The sequence below is a fragment of the Mustela erminea genome, chromosome 5 (genome assembly GCF_009829155.1).
Source record: "Mustela erminea isolate mMusErm1 chromosome 5, mMusErm1.Pri, whole genome shotgun sequence".
In the NCBI taxonomy this organism is placed as follows: Eukaryota; Metazoa; Chordata; class Mammalia; order Carnivora; family Mustelidae; genus Mustela; species Mustela erminea.
The window spans coordinates 131,166,713-131,185,498 of record NC_045618.1 but is presented as its reverse complement, the minus strand read 5'-3'; the positions used below and the strand labels follow the sequence as shown (position 1 = coordinate 131,185,498).

The 18,786-nt window shown below is 52.6% G+C and overlaps 1 protein-coding gene and 1 long non-coding RNA gene across 2 annotated transcripts in view; both read left to right on the top strand.

The window, feature by feature from the left end:
- IFT43 (intraflagellar transport 43) overlaps positions 1-8,961 on the top strand; it is an 80,799-nt gene extending 71,838 nt beyond the window's left edge. Inside the window, exons 6-9 of the mRNA XM_032344871.1 lie at positions 7,586-7,658; positions 7,909-7,984; positions 8,440-8,502; positions 8,690-8,961. Coding sequence (XP_032200762.1) covers positions 7,586-7,658; positions 7,909-7,984; positions 8,440-8,502; positions 8,690-8,809 — 332 coding nt within the window. The 3' untranslated portion in view covers positions 8,810-8,961. The remainder of the gene's footprint in view (positions 1-7,585; positions 7,659-7,908; positions 7,985-8,439; positions 8,503-8,689) is intronic.
- A 1,521-nt stretch (positions 8,962-10,482) lies between these two features.
- The window catches only part of LOC116591724, a 37,564-nt gene continuing 29,260 nt past the window's right edge, over positions 10,483-18,786 (top strand). The window contains exons 1-2 of the long non-coding RNA XR_004286132.1: positions 10,483-10,758; positions 10,890-11,080. This is a non-coding gene — a long non-coding RNA (uncharacterized LOC116591724). The remainder of the gene's footprint in view (positions 10,759-10,889; positions 11,081-18,786) is intronic.

Genomic DNA, 18,786 nt, shown 5'->3' with positions numbered 1-18,786 from the left:
GCCCCTCAAACCCTGACTTGGGGAGTGCGAGGGACGGATGGTTGCAGGGCCCAGGCGCGCTCAGGAGTTCCTCTGAGACCGGCTCTTTCTCTTGTTCCTTCGGGTGTTTGAAGCCTGTTGCCTACTGCGTTCCCCTTTTCTTCTCTCTTTTCAAAAATTCTCCATTTTTTCACTTAGAAAAAAAATTATTTATACGATTGAGATCCGCTAATTAAAGCCATTTTCTGGTATTTGGTTACTGGAGCGTTTGATGTCTCTCTGACAAGACCATGAAATGCACGGTGTGTCCACAGGGACAGAATTTGCTGAACACGGCTCTTTGTAAATGAGGGGACACAGTGTCGCAGCAGCTCATGAATATGGAATGCCCATGATGCCACCTCAGTGGACTTGGGAACACAGATGAATCCTGTCATGTGCTAAATGAGACCAATTTCTTTCACTTAACTTCATCTTCAATCAGACCTTCTTCCATTTGCCTGTTTAAAATTCCCCATACGTGATGCAGAAGGTAACAGTATTCAGTAAAACAAAGTTTTGCAGCTGCAGAGAAAAATCATAATGATCTCTGGTCTAAAGTTGCCATCTCCCAAAAACATGGACATTGTTTCGCTTTCAGGCTCTGCTGAGGTCTTTTAACTTTGGGCACAGAATTAGGGGTTGTGTGGACCACTCTTCCTGCGGTGTCCTTAAGCAGTATGTCTAGATTCCTTTCATGTGGCTTGGTTATTGAACTTGGCTATGGACAGTGGATGTGGGCCGTTAAGAGCCCGTGGATGCTTTGTAAGTGGGAAAGGTCACTGCACGGGAAAGCAGCTCTGGGAAGAGAGTGCCTGTAGCCAAGCAGGGACTTTGCCCTGGGGAGCTTAGTTAGAGGACGGAGTGAGAGGTCATCAGAAGGAACTCGGATGAACCTGCCAGGTAGGCCATATGCTTGGATCCTTTACTAAGGTGTCAAGGCGAGAAAGTGCTTGAGTATAGAAGAGACTTTCTGGGGGCACCTGGGTGGCTCAGTGGGTTAAGCCGCTGCCTTCGGCTCAGGTCATGATCTCGGGGTCCTGGGATTGAGTCCCGCATCGGGCTCTCTGCTCAGCGGGTAGCCTGCTTCCCCTCTCTCTCTCTGCCTCTCTGCCTACTTGTGATCTCTGTCTGTCAAATAAATAAATAAAATCTTAAAAAAAAAAAAAAAAAGAAGAGACTTTCTGTAGCTCTCCAGAAACCCTTGTGGTTACAACCAGGAAATCCCATTCAGAAATCCCCAACCAAGAAAGTCAGCAACGAGTAGACCCTCAAGGGACACAGAGAGGTAAGGCTCCCTGGGGGACCCAGGGTCCAGATTAGGGGGCCTCCTTTATTCTCTCCTTCTTGCAGAATTCAGAGTTATGCTTCAGGTAAAGAGCCTGAGTTACACTCAGGGTGTACTCAAGGGTACCCCTGCATGCTGAGTCCGGTCTTCAAAAATCACTTTCTCTTCCGGTTGTACCAAAACAGGCCAACAACATGTGGGTTTGAATGCGGGCTATCTCCGAATCGTCATGGAGATCTGGAGCCCGCTTTATTGGAAGAGGCAGGCTGGCCTCTTACTGTTAGGCCACAGGGGCTGAAAAGGAGCCCTCTGGGACTTTACTGGATAGTTAGCTTTTTAGTGTGTGTGTACGATGATATTATCCATAACGAATGTATTTCAGGGCAAATGGCAGCTTCTCACATCTTTGAAACCAGTTGTAGTCTATCCTACAGGTGTTCCCACGTGCTTCTGTTATTTATATCAGCACCCCTTCATTCTGTGGTTTCGTCTGGTAGTCGGTTTGTTGGGGCAGATCTGTTGGCAGACTAGCACTCTGGCATCATAATGAGTTTCCCATTTGGCAGTCTCTCTCTTGGAAGTAAGTTCTTACTGTTGTTGTATATTAATAAACCTTTCCTGGGGGCTTCCAGAAAGTGGAGTGATACAGGAGGGGGCACTCCAGAAATCCCAAGAAGAAAGAAAACATTGGGAAGTTGGCAAAGAGCAGTGTGACCCAGCTTCAGGACGAAAGCCCAGTGGTCCATATGGACCGAATTTGAATGACTCCTCCCCTGTAACTTTGTGCTGGCTCATCCGTTGTTTCTTGCGTGTGCCCAGGCCCTTCCCAGCTAGGCCTTGCAGCTGTCAAGGGAGGCAGAACCTTTGCTGTGATGTTATCACATCCAGGCATTATCCAAGGATTGTGCTTGGTTGTGTATTAAATGAATACTACTCAGGCAACTTTTAAGGCTCGGTAGCACTTACACCATAATTGGAACCATCCAGAGAAGATGGGCGTGGCCCTTCCCTGCGTGGGACTTTCAGATTCGAGGGGCGTCTGTCCATTCAGTTCTGTTTGGCTCTTCTTTGGTTTGATGGTCCTTGGGAAGACGGTGACTGGGATGTGCTTTTCGCCCTCAGCTAGTTCACCATATAGGGGACAGATGTAGGGCAAATTTCACTTACTCTACCTGTTACAGGGTGGTGAGGTTAACCCCGTGGCCCTAAATAAACTATAATGGAAAGCCAAAGTAGAAAGCTCTGAATTCTGCCTGTTGGATTCCAAGGTGATTCTACAAAGGAAGGGATGTACATTTTCCTGATTCTGCTTTTATGATTACTATTTCTTTATGTGTAGTTTTCCCTTTGCAGTGTTGCCATGCGTCATCAATGTTGATTTGCCCTGAAGCGCCCCAGAAGGGGTCTTGCGTAGAGCAAGCACCCAGTCCATGTTTCCTGGCTGGTTGGTGCGGGGCCTTCCTCACCTGGCATCAGGCGTGCTCTCTCCTGCCTCACCCCATGCCGCTCTCCCCGGGGCCTCTGTGCCGACCCCACTGGCCTTGCTCCAGTTTCTGCAGTGTTGCAAGTTACTTCTTACCTCATAGTGCCTTTGCCAGTGCCATCCCTGCCTGGTTTAATCCTGTCTATCCTTTGCCTTTGAGCTATATCGTCCCTAATTCAGAGACCTTTCCCAACTCCCCAGCCCCTCTTCCAAAGTTCTTAAATGAGGTCTTCTCTGAACCGGATTAAATGCATCAGGAGGCACCAGTTCAGCAGAATACTAGGTGGTCATTTAAAAGAATGACATCTATCAGTGTACTGATGAGGAAAGAGAAAGCAAGTTGCAGAAGATTACATGTGTAAAGCGATCCCCTTTGCAGACATCCTTTAAAGGACATCCGTGCTGTGGTAGGCATGTGTTCTTTTCAGTAAATATATAGGAGAAATTGTTAATAGCACCTCTAGGGAGACAGACTGGGCTCATAGAAGACGAGGAAATTTTTCACTTTAAACTTATCTGTAGCATCTGAATTATTATCACATATGATATTTTACCTTTTGAACATAAGACAATTAGTTGTTTCAGCCCCGTTTTTTTCCGGTGCTCCGTGAAGACAGGGACTGTGTTTCCGTGAGCTTCGCACCTGCAGGTAGCGATGCTCCGTCAGTGTTCCTTGAAGGAAGGGCTGGGTGAATGAATAGACAAGCGAGCAAATGCGGTTTCCCCACCGTGTGGCTAACCGGCTGACAAACAGGGCAGAAAGGCAGGTTGAGCCAGCAGGAGACATCTCTCCAGAACAGAAGAGGCAGGGAGAAGTGCAGAGAGCAAAGAAAACCCGTGGAGTTGAAGGGGTCAGAGCTGGGAAGGATAGAAGCACGTGGTGGCACGTGGGAGCGGTCGGGGCGGTCTGGGTGAGGAGGCGCTGCCTGCCTACGGGGCTGAGATGGAGGAGGAAGGCACCCACTCCCGTGGCCCTGGAGGCATCCTAGCCCTCCCGCCTTGCTCCCCTTTCCTCAGACTGTTTGAGGCACTCCATCACCTCCAGGAGGCTGAGTGAGTTAAGACATGGGCAACGGGGCTCTGGCATCAGTGCACTCTCTCCATTCTGTTCCATGGGGCTTTGCTGGAGGGAAGTAGCAAGTAGGGGCATAGGGGGAGGGAGGGTATTTCAGTGATTTGTGGTGATTGGAATCAAGAGAAGTACCCAGAACTGGGGACAATGAGTCTCAGGCAGAGTAACAGCTGTCCAGGCTCATCCCTCTGCGAAGAAAGCACAGTGGGTAGAGAGGATGAGCTCACGGGTTACAGTAGGACAGAGCTGGAAGCCTAGCACTGTCCGTTATCGATGATCTCAGGTCATGAAGCTGCCTCCTCTGCTGAGCCTCACTGTTCTCGCCTGCAAACTGGGCTAAACTAAAGGAGAAGATGAAAGTAGAGCCATATAGTTTCTCCCAGGCTCAACACTTTATCTGTTAATTACGCACTGAACACAGTGATGGGTATTTTATAAAGACGACTGCATTTCATACTTACGGTGACCATGTGAGGTGGGTGTAATTATGATCCCCGTTTTACACATGAAGCAGCTGAGGCACAGAGAGCCTAAATTCACGCAGCTGGTAAAGGGGAAGCCAGGATTGAAAGCCAGCCTCCCTGTCTCCTGAGCCTGTGCCCTTAACCATGGCGTGGGCGTCCTGCCTGTATAATTAACCTACTCACTGTTTCCATTCCTGTTCTTCCTCTTGGTAGCACGAACAGAATGAGAATGAAGTTCCTGGAACTATTAATTTTTTTTAAGATTTTTATTTATTTATTTGACAGAGATCACAAGTAGGCAGAGAGGCAGGTAGGGAGAGAGAGGAGGAAGCAGGCTCCCCGCTGAGTAGAGAGTCCGATGCGGGGCTCGATCCTAGGACCCTGGGATTATGACCGGAGCCGAAGGCAGAGGCTTTAACCCACTGAGCCCCCCAGGTGCCCCTAATTTTTTTTAAATAGTGGTAACTTTTCAGCGAGAGCAGACCCCTGTGTTCCTCTTCCTGGCTGTTAAAATCACATGCTATTTTATTTTATTTTAATTTTTTTTTTTTAATCTGAGCACAGTTGACAAAGAAGTGTTGTGTTAGTCACATTCTGAGATTTCAGTCTGACATCGTGAATCAGCCTGGGTCCCCAATCCAGACATGTAGGTCAAGCAGCGGTAACTGAAATGTCCACGTGGATAGTCTGGTGAAGCAGATTTCTCAGGTCCATTTTCTTTTTCTAGGTTTGTTCATGGATGTGTGTGTGTGTGTGTGTGTGTGTGTTGAGGGGAAGGTGGGAAGGGGAGAGAGGCAAGACGAAAATTTCCAAGAACAAATTACATATACGTAAGCCCTTGTCCGTGGTAGGAAACCAGAACTGTGAAATTGTGAAGTTCTTTTGAAGTTTGCCCCAAACCGGCTCCTCGGCCACCTGTTCCATGGGGGCCGGGAGTTGGACGGCCCCACTCTGCTGCGATGGCTCAAGCTGTCACTGCACCGGAATGTTCCAGCTCGCCTCGGCCTGGCTGTCATCTCTGGCTCTGTCCCACTCAGGCGGTTCACCGGGTTCTGTTGGGCACCAGGCTTCCAATTAGAGAGAAATCCCACTGTGTGGCCAGCCTCACCAGTGCCACTCTGAGAGGCCCCTTTGCCAAGGCCCAGGCTGACCTCTGATCTGTCACAGATGGGCCAGTCCCACACTCCTTTGTGCGCATTTGGAGGAGGGGGTGGGGCTGAAGAGGGAAGCCCACGGGGAGTCTGAGTGGACATTGGGCAGAAGTGCAGTTCCTCAGAGCTGGGAGACGCTGGGCAGAGTTGACAGGACCCAAATGCTAGTGCTGTGGAGGGAAAGGGGACTTGGGGAAGACCCTGTCCTGAGCTCTAAACCCAGCGTGGGGCCTCCTCTTACCACCTTCTGAATATTCATCTCAGGCTGGACTCCACACCCGAGGAGAGACAGGAGCCGCTAACTGGCTCCTTCCAAAACTGTCACCTTGCTGATGGCGTGTGGCACAGCCAGCTTCCTCCCTGCCCGGCCGTAGGCTCTGCGCCGTCTCTGCAGCCTGGGAGCCCCGCTCAGCCCGGGCTCAGGGACAGTCCTGTCAGCAGCTCTCACCATGGACGGTATTAATCACGCAGAGCCAGAGTGAATGAGAAAGCTAAATTCCGATTAGCATAAGAGATAGAATGTTGGAGAACTCCTCTAATTCCCCAGCAGGACGGAGACAGAGACTCTGAGTTCTGCACAGCTGCTCTCTGGACAGAGGACTGGCTGAACGTGGTTCATTATTTTGGGGGTGGGGTGCGTGTGTTCTCTATTTCCCCTATCAGCCATTTCTTTTCTAAACCTCTTTTTATTAATTTTTATTCATTCATTTTTATTTATTTTTATTATTTATTAACCACTCTCTTTCTCTCTTGGTCTTGTTTTCTGTGTCTCTGTCTCTCCCCCGTGCACTTCCTCCCTCTCTCTCCAGGTTCAGTATCTGTAACTCCCTAGTCAGAAGCAACGACCAAACGACCTTGACATTTCTATACTCTGCCTTAGCTGGCCTAGACCCATGGCAAAGCCTAAAGAACGAATAGCCTGAAAGTGGCAGAGGTCTTCCCAGATGTTCTTGGAACGATGCTGCATATCTTAAAAATAAAATTGAATACAGTCCATGGAAGCAAAAATGAACGGTTTCTTCACTATTCTGTCCTCTCTGGGGCGTTTCCCTCCTTTATTGTTTGCAGCTGGATTGGGAATTCTAGGATTCTCTCTCTCCACGTGGCCTTCCCCCCCCCCCCCCGCCCCTTTTCTTTTTTAACTCCAACTGGTTAAAGCAAACAAAACCCCGCCTCTAGCCAGTGATGCTCATTTGGAAAAGGAAGTGCTACTTTAGGGGGTTAGGTGGTCCCCATGACAAGACAGGCTATTTCCAGCAAGTCTTCACCATTACATTACTATCTCTTGGCTTCTCCGTTCACATGACTTTGTTCGTCCGATAAGAGAAGTGGCCTTGTGTGTCCTCCTGTGTCCTCCTGTGTCTGCACGTCTGCCTCATATAGAGGGTTTGAAGAAGGGAGAGATCTCTGTGACACCACAAGAGAAGTGTCATCTTTAGAATCAGCATTGTTGATTCTACCAGATCTGGCAAGTGGAGACTCCCGGGGACACCGCTGGGGAGCCGGTCATATCCTTAGGTGTAAAGTGTCCTTCAGAGTCAGGCTCAGGGCCCTGACAGCTATGATGATGGCAAAAATTCTGATGAGCTAATGCACATGTGGACCTTGGTCATGAGGCAGTCACTCATAGGGACATCCACGTCATGTCACAGCACGTTCCTCTGTCTCTGGCCAGGGCAGGCTCATTCACCGGCTCCTGCAACACAGACTTCCCTGAGCACAGTCTGGGACTGTCTTCTCCTTTCTTTGCATCTCCCCTTGGGAGAGCCATTCCAAGGGCTCCCGACCTGGAGAATACATCAGGATCACCAACGAAATCTTGGGAAAAAATACAAAATCCTGAGCCCTGCCCAGGAGATTCTCCTCCAGCAGGCGCTGGGGTAGGGCCTGGGATTCTGAAGTCTCTCTTTGACTTTGTGCTTCAGGACCACACAGCCCAAGCCTGGGAACCCCTGGAGGCCAGAGACTGTGTCCAAGTGCCCATTCTACTCCCAGCCCACAGCCCCACACCTGGTTCTTTGAAGGCGATAAATAATACACAGAGAAGTGGGCCAGGACAGGGCCCTCCCTGTCTGTCCTGCTGACCTCTTGCTTCTCTTCTCTTTGCAGACATCCCTGTTATTCCAGATCTGGAAGAAGTACAGGAAGAAGATTTTGCTTTGCAGGTGGCCGCCCCTCCCAGGTACACTGAGCATGAAGTTAGTGGGAGGCAGAGAACATGTGAATTCATACATTCCAAATCCCATGTACAGTGGTGCTGCTCCCTGAGTGGAGATGGGGAATTTCTGGTGATGGGCTCCCGTTTTGCTAGGCATAGTCCTTCTACTTTGGTCCCTCCCAGCTACCTAGGAGGCTCTGGGGATGGTGGCCCCACGGCTCTCCTGGATCTGGTCCCGCCTGGGGTTCCATCTCACCTTCTCTCTTTCATACAGCGTCCAGGTAAACCGGGTGATGACCTACCGTGACCTTGACAATGACCTCATGAAGTACTCAGCCTTCCAGACCTTGGTGAGTGGAACAGTTTTCAGTCAGAGGGCAGGCTCCAGGCAGCATCTCCTCCACAGGGCTCTGAGGCCACCTGGCGGGGCCATCGTCCTTGGGTATCTGGGGTCCCTAGACCCAGCCTACCCCAGTGTCTCTCAGGGCCAGGCTCCCACCCTCCTCCACGGCTGCCCACTGGCATTGGTAGACACTGAAGCCCAATAGATCTGCCGCTGTAATGCCCTGCCCTCTTGGTGTTGACCTTCCTGCAAAGAATGCCCAGCCTGCAGGAGATTATGGTGGTCCCGCCTCCCTCGGTGGCTGTGCGGTCCCCTCACATTTTTGCTCTTTAAGGCATTTCTGTAGGTCTGGGTTGCGAAGCCCCACCACGCACACCCTGACCCACTTAGCAAGAGATGGTTGTCCGGAGGTCCCCTGGGGTGCACAAGTTGGTGTACACGTTTGTTTGTTTGCATTCACAGGATGGAGAGATCGACCTGAAGCTCCTCACCAAAGTCCTTGCACCAGAGCATGAAGTCCGAGAGGTAAGTAGCCACAGGATCTCCTTCTCCGGGCTGCGTCCTTCCTGCGGCCAGCTGGCTCCCCAGCATGAGCGCGGCCTTCCTGTGGCGCACGGGGTGGTGGGGGTGGGGTGGGGGGGTGCAGGGGAGGTCGGCTGTGACAGAGGGAAAAGGTCTCCTTCCTGTGACCCAGCAATACCTCTTCTGGCAGGACGACGTCAGCTGGGACTGGGACCGTCTGTACACTGAGGTATCCTCCGAGCTCCTCACCGAGTGGGACCTGCTGCAGGCGGAGAAGGACGAGCCCGTGGGACAGCCCGCGCGTCCCTGAGCCCTGGGTCCACAGCCTGCTCTCCCCGCACAGTCATTTCTGCTTTGGACTTGAAGAAAAGGCCAGAAGCCTAAACCTAGAGAAGCTTGCAAGCAGCTTAGAATTTTTCTATGCAATATTTTGTAATAAAAATACTTATTTTCAGTAGACCACATGGGATCATTCCGTTGTCATAAATTACTTTACTCTGTGGCCATCTCTTCCATTTCTTTCCAGGACCTCTTGGAAAGATTCATCAAGAGTGATGGAGGGCGGCTTTTAAAGAGTCTGACAGGTACGCCAGCAGCCGTTGAAGAGCGTGAGGGAAAGCTGGGCTCAGGGAGACGAACGGTGCTGCTCCTGGACGCCATTCTCTCCACAGGGGCCACAGCATTTGCCCGGAACATCCATCTCCTTGTGAGCACCTCGGCGCAGGGGTCCCGGAGGTTGCCAGCTGCCGGGGTCCAGGGAGGGCCTGGCGGGGTGTCGCTTACGTCGGCGAAGCTGCACCATCTTCACGCTGGCAGGCGGCTTCGCTGAGGGGACAGCAAGGAGTGGGTGTGATAAGGTGACTTGTTCCTCACGATGGGGTCTGGGGGGCTTTTCTGACAACACCCCCCCTTTCTCCTTTCTTCTCACAGCCCACGCCTGGGGCTCCCAAGGCGTGCCCTTCCCTTCCGCCCCAGTTTGCTGCTGGTTCTGGTCAGCAGGGCCCAGTTTGGCAGCCCCGAACGTTCCACAGAAGCTCTCTCCCGGGGAGCCTGGGACTCCCTCTGACCTTTCGGAGACGTAGCTGCCTGTCTCCATTGCCCCTCCAAGCAGCATCGCTCTTTCCAAACTGTGCCAGTATCTGGAGCAGAGCCCAACCTTCTTTCGAAACAGAGACATCTTTTGTTTTTGTTTTTCTCGCTTTCTCCCCCAAGACCTGTCATCTGAGGACAGGGACTCTCCCTGCCCACCTCTCCTAGATGCCATTTTGGGTCCGGCGCACCCAGGCTGGCAGCTGTGGACCTAGCTCCACTCCAGGCCATGGGGCAGTCCTGGGGAGAGCTGAGAGCTTCTCTTATCCTGCCTGGAAAGCCCTTCATTAAAATTCAGTAAAACAAAGAGACTCAACACTTCAAAAACCCACTGGGGGGTTATTTTTGTATGCCCTTCCCCAGTGAGCCACGAGGCCTCCAGAAGCACCAAAGAGACTGCGTGGCTGTTAATTATAAACTAAGGGATTTAGTGGCTCTGGGCCCCCTTTTCCTTCTTTTCTAGAGTCACACTCTTAGCTCTGATGGCCCCCACTTTGAAATAATTCCCATGGTCACTGAGAAGTGTCCGCCCATTCTGGTTTTTCTTGAGCACCATCCTGAAATCCGAAGGAGAAATCCGAAGGAGAAAGGTATTTCTAGTACCTTAACTACTGGCCAGTTCAGCTGCTTTGGGATGCTGATAAACTTGGGAGGGCTGCAGCCAGCCTGAGCAGGTGGCTAGGGGTTGACTTCCCTCCTCCCTTTATTTTATGAGAGCGACAGCAACAAAGTCTCCTGTGGACTGAACCCTCACCACAGGCCAGGCACTGGGCTCAGCATGTACGTGTGATCCCACTAACTCCTCACAACCACCCAGTGAAACACAGTTGCTGTTACCCCATTTTACAGACAAGGAAGCTGAGGCTCAGAAAGGTATAGAGATTGCCCAAGATAATCCAGCTACTTAGTGGCGGAGCTGGAACTCAAGACCAAGGTATCTGACGCCTCTGTGCTTTTAACATTTGTGTTAAAAGGAACCTTCTGCTCCCTTCAGCTGGGGGAAGTAACCTAGCGTATAGCAGGCGCAATTAGCAGTGTACTGGGAGAAGCTGCCTGCCACCGCCCTCCACCTCCCAGACCACGCATCCCTCCTTTGCATGGAGTGACCACAGAGTAGAGCGTACAAAGCCTCCCAGCATGGCTGGGCTCCAGAGTCCTGGCCCCAGGGAGGTAAGGATGAAGCCCACAGACCAGGTGATGAGCAGCTCGAAGTTATATAAGTTAAGCCCGGCCAAGAGTCAGGTTCAGGCTGGGGATGGCCAAGTGTCCTCTCACTTGTCTGGGCTTCATCTTTTCCACAGCCTTGAGTGCCACACCTCGAGAGCTTCTGGGCATGGGCAAGGTGTCTCAGAACATATGACCACCTGGTTCTTACCCGACCCCTGAGCTACCTTCCTTATGTTTCATCCAGCGGTGCCGCCCAGCCCAGACTTCAGAGGGCCTCCCTGGAAGAGGGCTTAGGAGGTATGACCAAAAGGACCTACGGCTACAGGTACCCACACTGGTTTTCCGCAGGTGTGTCGGGGAGGCACGGGACGGGTATCAGTGCGGCCACCTCCTTCGTGTGGCACGTTGACTGGCCCCTCAGCCACTTCTCCTAGGTCGGCTCATGCACCTCTGAGTGGGCTCGAGACCCCCCAGCTGGTCTCTGACAAAGTCTCCCGTGGTGACCTTGGCTTTGGGCATTAGTTGCAGAGATGCCGTTCATAGGCCGGGTGTTCGTGGGGAAGTTTGCTCCCTCGTGAGATATGGATTGCTGCTCTGTACGTGCCCGGCTCTGTTCTAGGCATGGCGGAGAGAACACTAGACAAGCTGAGCTCCCTTCCCTCGTAGCACTCACATCGGGCAGGGTGCGGGTGGGGGAGGGACGGACAAATGGGTCAAACATGCAGCGTGTTAGGTGGTAAGGGTGCCCTGGAGAAAAACAAAGCTGGAGCAGGGAGGGGCGTGCTAGGTTGCGATTTTTTAAGTGGGGTGGTTAGGGGTAGCCTCACAGAGAAGGTGACATTTGAGCAAAGACCTAGAGAAGGTGCGGGGGGAAGAGTAGGGGCAAGACAAGTAGCTAAGAACAGTGTCCCAGGGAGAGAGGACAGTACTTGCAAAGCCAGCAGGCGAACAGGCACCTGGCTTATCTGAGTAGCAGAGGAGGTCCGTGTGCCTGGGTGGAAGGGGCATGGGGAGAGGAGATGCTCTGTCTTGCTGCACCTGTGGTCTCGGGGTGCGTGGGGCCCACGCCCTCCAGGGACACGAGTACTCTCAGGCCGCCTCCACCTTGCCAGACAGCCTTTGGAAAAAACTCAAACTGCTGCCTGGGCCTCCCAGGCCTCAGCCTGGGAGCAGTGGAGCACAATGAGCTCTCTCTGCCATGAACCGGAGGTCGGGAGGCCACTGCCAGCTCCCTGCCAGGCCCTGTGCGGGGCAGACGGGGCGGAATTGTCGGGCCCCTGCACGCAACGCTCCCTGGAAACTCACAGCTCTGAGGAAAAGCTCAAGAGAGAAATTCATCTGGGCTGCGCCTTGGGTCATTTCTATCCCTGGTTGTTGGCTCATCTTTGCTGGACCCCGGGGCACCCCAGACAGGCTTTATTTAGGTACTATGTGCTCCAGACAGAAACTGATGCTAGTACCTGCTCGGTGTTGCTTGACCCAAATGTGCAGCTTACGTCAATCAGGGCCTTTCTTGCATAGTGGTCGGGGGGCTCCTGGGACTCCCTGGGGCCGATGACCTGAATGAAAGGTAACATTTACTACAGCGAGTTAAGGAAGCTTAGCCTCCTTTGCTCAGCTTTGCCCAAGCAGTGCTGTGCGTTTCTCCCACAGCCCGAAGAGTCATTGGGGAATGGATAGCTGGCTGAAAAGGGAGTGTCCGGGGAGGTGGGGATAGGGGGCACGGGGCAAAGAACCCAGATTCCAGAATCATGGAAGACCTGGGTTCCAGTGTGTCTCTCTCACTTAGTAGCTGTGGGTCCTTGAGTGAGCTGCCTTCCTTTTCTGATTCTGTTTTCTCAGCTGTAAAAGGGTGATGATATTAGTATGATAGTAGGATTAGGATGATATTAGACGATGTTAGTGAGATTAAGATACCACTCTTAAGATAGTGATGCCCAGTGAAAGCTGAATTCTGCTAGATTTTAGAACTGGATGGGCTCCAAAAGTGACCATAGGGAAGGTCCCACCGGATATGTTACTGCAACGAACCTACAGTCTGCCGGGGACTGTCACCCTCATTTCCCCTCGTGCATTATTTCTTAGCCATGGATAGAAGAATGGTTTGGCAGCAGGTTTTTTTGTTTTTATAGCAGCTTTACTAAGGCGCACTATGCATGCCTTAAAAGTCACCGCCGGAAATACACAACTCAGTGATTTTAGTAAATTTACCAAGTGGTGCGACTGTCACCATAATCCTGTTTCAGAATGTCATCATCACGTGACAACATTCCCTTGTGTCCCTTTACAGTTAATCCCGGCTCCCACTCCTAGCCCTCAGCAACCACGGATCTGCTTCTTGACCCTATAAATTTGTTGTTTGTGGAAACTGCATAGAAATGGACTCATGTAATAAGCCATCTTCTGAGTGTGGCTGCTTTCACTTCCCACACTTTCACGGTCCACCCATGCCCTCGCACGTGTCAGTCCTTTGATCTTTGTTCCGTGGAACCCCACCAGACGGAACCCCGCCAGTCGGACCCGCACCGCGGTGTTTGACCGTGCACCCGTGGGCGCACGCTTGAGTTGTTTCTCGTTTGGTCCTCTTAGGAATAATGCCCTCTGGACAGGCCTGTGCGTGTGTTTGTGTGGACATACCTTTTCGTTTCTCTCGGGTAGATTCCAAGGAGTGCAATCACAGGGTTATAGGGTACGTTTACATTTAACTTTTTTTTCTCACTTTCTTTAAAGAAAAACACTGTGTAAAACTTAAAGCTTAAAGAGCAGACAGAATAGTTGGAGAATTATTTATGTTTAACTTTGCAGAAACTGCCAGACTTTTTCAGGGCAGCACTTTTGTCTGCCAGTGCTTTCGGGTATCAGGATTAACTAAGTAGTTGATTTGTTTTGTTTGTTTGTTTGTTTCCTTTCCTTACGTTTTCCAAAGGTGGCGGTGAAGTTTATACTTGGCCTGATCTCCTGATTCCTCTCTCTTCCTCCTTCTTGTCATTGAGCTGACCTCTGCTTTAAGAATGCAGAGCTCTTCTCTCTGTGGCCCCCTCCTCTGCCCCAGCCTGGAAGCTTCTTCAGGGTAAGAAGGGGGTGTTGTTTGAGTTTCTATAAAGCCCTGCCAGGAGTTCAGCAGTCAAACAAGACCTGGCCCTGACCCCAAGGGGCTCACAAACTAGTAGAGAAACAGACAGGTCTCATCTATGTTTTCAAAGCCCTAGTTTTGAAAACCTCAGAGGCTTTCCAGATGGAAGCACCCCAAACCATCCATTGCAAAGTGGAGATGAAAGCAGGGAGAGAGGGAACTTGGAGTGTCCACCAGGAAGCACACAGGTGGGCATGGTTTGCTTAGAGCAGGATCCAGAAACGGCAGCCCGGGGGCCAAATTCAGCCCGCCACCCGTTCTTATAAAAGTTTTACTGGAGCGGAGCTTTGCTGTTTTGTTTACATACTGTCTGTGGCCACCTTTGTGCTATGATAGCAGAACTTAGCTGTGACAGAGACCATGTGGCCCGCAAAGCCTAAAATATTTACAATCAGGCTCTTTACGGAAAGATTTTGCCAATATCTCCTTGGAGGAAAGAATGAAGATGACAGATAACAACACCCACGTGCTCCCACAGTTCGGCCGCGTGGTGATATCCAGAAAATCAACTGTAGGAACCGGGATCTGAATCAGATGTAAGGAAAGACTGGACAGGTGGCAAGGTTAGGTGGTAACCTTCTGGCTCCTCAAAGAGAGAGACCAACGTCCCTTCAGAAAAGGGAAAAAGAAAAACAAAACAAAACACTTCTCCACTCCAGCACAGTTGGGACATAAGCTGTCTGGAGGCAAAAAGCTGGGAAGGGTGACTCTGGACTTCTTCTGGGCCCTCTGGAGAGGTAGGGAAGGAGGGCGTTCTCCGGAAGTCAGACACTTTTGGCGGTGGGCTCAGGATGATGAAGGGGCAGTCCAGTGGAGGGGGGCTAGGAGCAAGGGAGGAAGGAAAAGGCCAGTTTTTCTTTTGGCAAGACAGAAATCAGAATGCAAGGGTGGCGGGAGCCAACAGAGGAAGCGGCGGGCCCTCTTGTGGCTGTGATGGAGCGAATTAATTCCCGGCATATGTTCCCGGCATCTGTCGTGGTGGCCTGGACCAGAGGGGTCAGCAAGAGAGGGGACCCTGCCAGGGCTGAGCATTAGCCCAGATATTCCCGCGCTGCTGGGGCTCTCGGCTCCCACAGAACGATGGCTGGCCAGCACGCCCAGGAACATCTGTTGCAGCTGTGGCAGGCAGGGCTGCCTTGGGAGGAGGCGGGGGTCCCCTCCGCATGCTCGCTGCAAGAAAACACCTGCCTGTGAAGGGGCTGAGAGAAGGCCTGCAAAAGCGCTCTCTTCCAGATCTCGGCTGCGGTAGACTCGAGCCGCCAGCAGCCCCGAGGTGTGACGTAAGCAGCGGTGCTGGGAGAGGCAAGAGCGCAGAGATCTTGGGATGCCCTCCGGAGTACCAGTCCTGGAACCCGCACCCCCCCCCCCCGGTGCTGTTTGGGCTTCTTACTGCAGAGGGTCCCTCGGGAGTCCGAGATCCACGGAGAGGCAGGGCAGGAGGGCGTGGTGGCTGAGAATGCAGACGCCGCCAGGTTCGCTTTTCTGCCGCTCCACGCTGTACCTGCACAGCTTTGCAAGGGGTGTCTGTGCAGTGGTGTCCTCGTCTACAGAGTGAGGTCGAAAATCATTACTGTCTCCTAGGCTCCGGGGTGATCAAACGGCCTGCGACACATCAGGTGTCTGGCACAAAGGGAGCCCTCAGTGAGGGGGAGCTCTGATGACACCGAGGGACAGTCGGTGGTCACGTGTTGCCTCCAACAGAAGTCATGGATGTTAGGCACTGAGGGGACCTGTGTGGGCATCTACCCCAAGGTCCTGAACTGGAGGGCTGTGGGCTAACCTTGACCCCTACAACGTGTTTGATCAGCCTATACACTTTCTAAAATCACTTCGTTAGTTACCAGCATTAAAAATGGAAAGGTTTCACATTAAACCCAGATTTCCGGCTTCTCTGAGGAAATGAGGGGACGTGTCCACACTGGGGCCACGGCTCCCATGGCAGTGACTGGCTTGAGCAAAGAAGCAATAGCTCCTTTAAGTAGGAGCGGTTCAGCGTGCCCCCCACTCCTTCTGCACTTCCGGGTTAGCTGGGCCACTCCAGGCCTTGACTGTGAGACCCCTGCCTAACCTCCTCCTTGCCGATGAGGATTCTGCCCCCCAAGAGCCCTTGCACGAGGTCACATTCTGAGCCTGGAGCTTGGCATGCCCTTTGTCAGGAACCAGGACCCTCGGGCCGATGTGCAACCTAAAATCATGCAAGCTCTGGAGAGGATCCCCTTTGCGGGCCATGGGCTTCTCCTCCTCGGGTCAGGACGCCTGACCCTGTGTCCAGCAGGGATCTGAGAGGACTTGGACCGGAGTCCTGCGGTAGGTCCTAGGCCAGTGACTGGTTAGCCCTCTGCCCTTAGTCAAGGGCAGTTCAACAGTTTAACTGTGCTCTGGCGCTCGTGGTGTCTGCTGAGGAACAGCGTCTGGCTCAGCAGTCAAGAAGCGGAGGTTTGCCACCTTCTTTCTGCAGCAGCCTCTGGTGCCTCGAGCACACCACTGAGGCACTGGGAAGCTGGGGGGAGCCGAGGCTGCCGAGGCTGCCGAGCGTGTCTGGCTTGCAGGCTTCAGGGGCGGGGGCGCACCCACACCCATCAGGCAGGAGGGTCTCTGTGCTGTGCTCAGGAGGAGGGACACCGCCCGAGGGTGCCCCACTCAGCTCACCCTTCCAGAGAGAGGACACAGTTAGCGGACAGCCTCCAGCGATGGAGCCTTTGGGATCCACCCCCGTGTGCTGACAACACCCAGCCGGTCCCTAAACCTGCTGGTGGCAGAGGCTCTCCATTCCCCGCCGGCATGACTCCTCTGTGACAGTCCTGCTTCCAGCACTCTTCCTGAGGCCGGCTAGGACTTTCTCAAGAGCTGCCCGGTGGTCCGAGTCTCCGACTGCCCAGTCCTCCCTCCTTCCTCCTCTCTTTGCTCTGGTGACAGACCTTCGTCACCCCCTGGAGGCTTTCCCTGCTACTCCTGCTCGCTCCCCTCTCTAGCTTTCACAGGCCTGAACGACTGCGCGTCTGCTTCCTCAGGGGTCCGAACAGCGGGCCTGGGGTGGTCCTGCGAGACAGGGTGGGCCCATTCCTGGGCAGGGCTGAGGAGGGGTGTGGCCTCTTCTGCAAAGCCACCTGCCTCATGAGCCCGGGTGGCCAGGCTGGGGTGTGGGGTTCCCGGAGAGGGATGAAGGAGTTTGGCCAGGGGTAGTTTCCTCCATCACTTACTCGTTGGAAACGAATCCAACCGAGGGGACCTGGCAGGCATTTGGCAAAAAGGAATTTGGTTTCCTTGCAGCAGGGAGAGGAAACAGCTCCCTGCACCCCTTTTTCTTTTGCTGAGGTTGGGCATGAAAAAACTCTGTGGGTGGCTTAATGGGCAGAGAACGGGGATGTCCTGGCACAGCAGGCCTGCTGGGACACAGGATGTGCCCTCCAGGGAACTACCTGTTGCCCATCAGGATCAGGAGGCATGGCCTCGGAGGGTAGGAAGAGAAATGGAGTCCAGGCAACTGTACCCCAGACCTTGGCAGGACGGGGTCAGGTAGCAAAGGCCCCTGAGCTATTCTGGCGGTACTGGTGGTGTGTTCTCAGCTGGCAGGGGGAGTCTCCGGTGGGTGGGTGGAGGGCCAGGCGTGCTTATGGAACCCAGTGGACAGAGCTACGCTGCCCCTGAGGCATCGTGATGACCACAGTGTTCTTACAGTTTTAAGGACAAAGACCAAATAAGAAAGAGGCCGCATGAGACGCCTGGGTGGCTCAGTCGGTTAAGCACCTGCCTTCAGTTCAGGTCACAATCCCGAGGTCCTGGGATTGGATTCTGCATTGGGTTCCCTGCTCAGTGGGGAACCTGCTTCTCCCTCTCCCTCTGCCTCTCCCTGCCTCTCCCCCTGCTTGTGCGCTCTCTCTTTCTCTGACGAATAAATAAAATCTTGAAAAAACAGAAAGATGCCTCGCAGGGCATAGATGACAGAGACAGTACTTAGTAGGGGAAGCTAAGCAAAGAGAAAAAGAATAGTTTAGTTCTTGGAATAGAGAGCAGACCGAAAATCAAAACCTGGGTGGGGCAGGCGGGACAGGTGGGGAGTGGTGGCAGAAGGGCAGGAGGGAACTTTCTGCGGTGATGGAAATATTCCCTAGCTTGACTGTGATGGTGGTGGTTACATGTCTGCTTGTATTTGTAAGACTCATCAACTGTCCATTTAAAAAAGGATAGTTTTTATTGTGTGTAAGTTAGACTTCAGTACACGTGACTTTAAAAAAGATTCTCCCTGGGACGTCTGGGTGGCTCAGTCGGTTAAGCGGCTGCCTTCGGCTCAGGTCATGATCCCAGCATCCAGGGTTCGAGTCCCACATCGGGCTCCTTGCTCAGCGGGAAGCCTGCTTTGCCTGACACTCTGTCTGCTTATGCTCACTCTCTCTGACCAATAACAACAACAAAAATATTCTCCCTCTCACCAGTCACCATCCGAGGTACACAAGGTGGAGGAGTCTGTCTTTGTCCCACAGCACTCCCTAGGGCCATAGTGCTGGGCAGCCTGGCTGTCCCTGAGAGGCAGGCCCGGAAGCAGAGATGCCCTACAAGACCCTCTAAGCCCTGAAGCCCCCGCCTAGGGGGCTGGTCAGACTCCAGAACAAGCTTTTACCTCTTATCTGCAGTTTAATTTTCCATGATTTTCCATGAAAGGAAAGTCCAGTAAATTTGATGATTGGGGACAGCAGATGGTCCAATCTGAAGTCAAACACAGACATCTGGAACTCATTTTTGACATCCTAATGGAAACATGGGTCTGCAGAGCCCAGAGTGAGGAAGGACGCAGAGAACCTTGAAGACCCAAAACTGTTCAGAGAAGATAAAACCCCAGAGAGAGCAAGCTGTGCCAGCTCGTGGGTTGCAGTAGTTCTTTGGACGGGGAGGGGCATGAG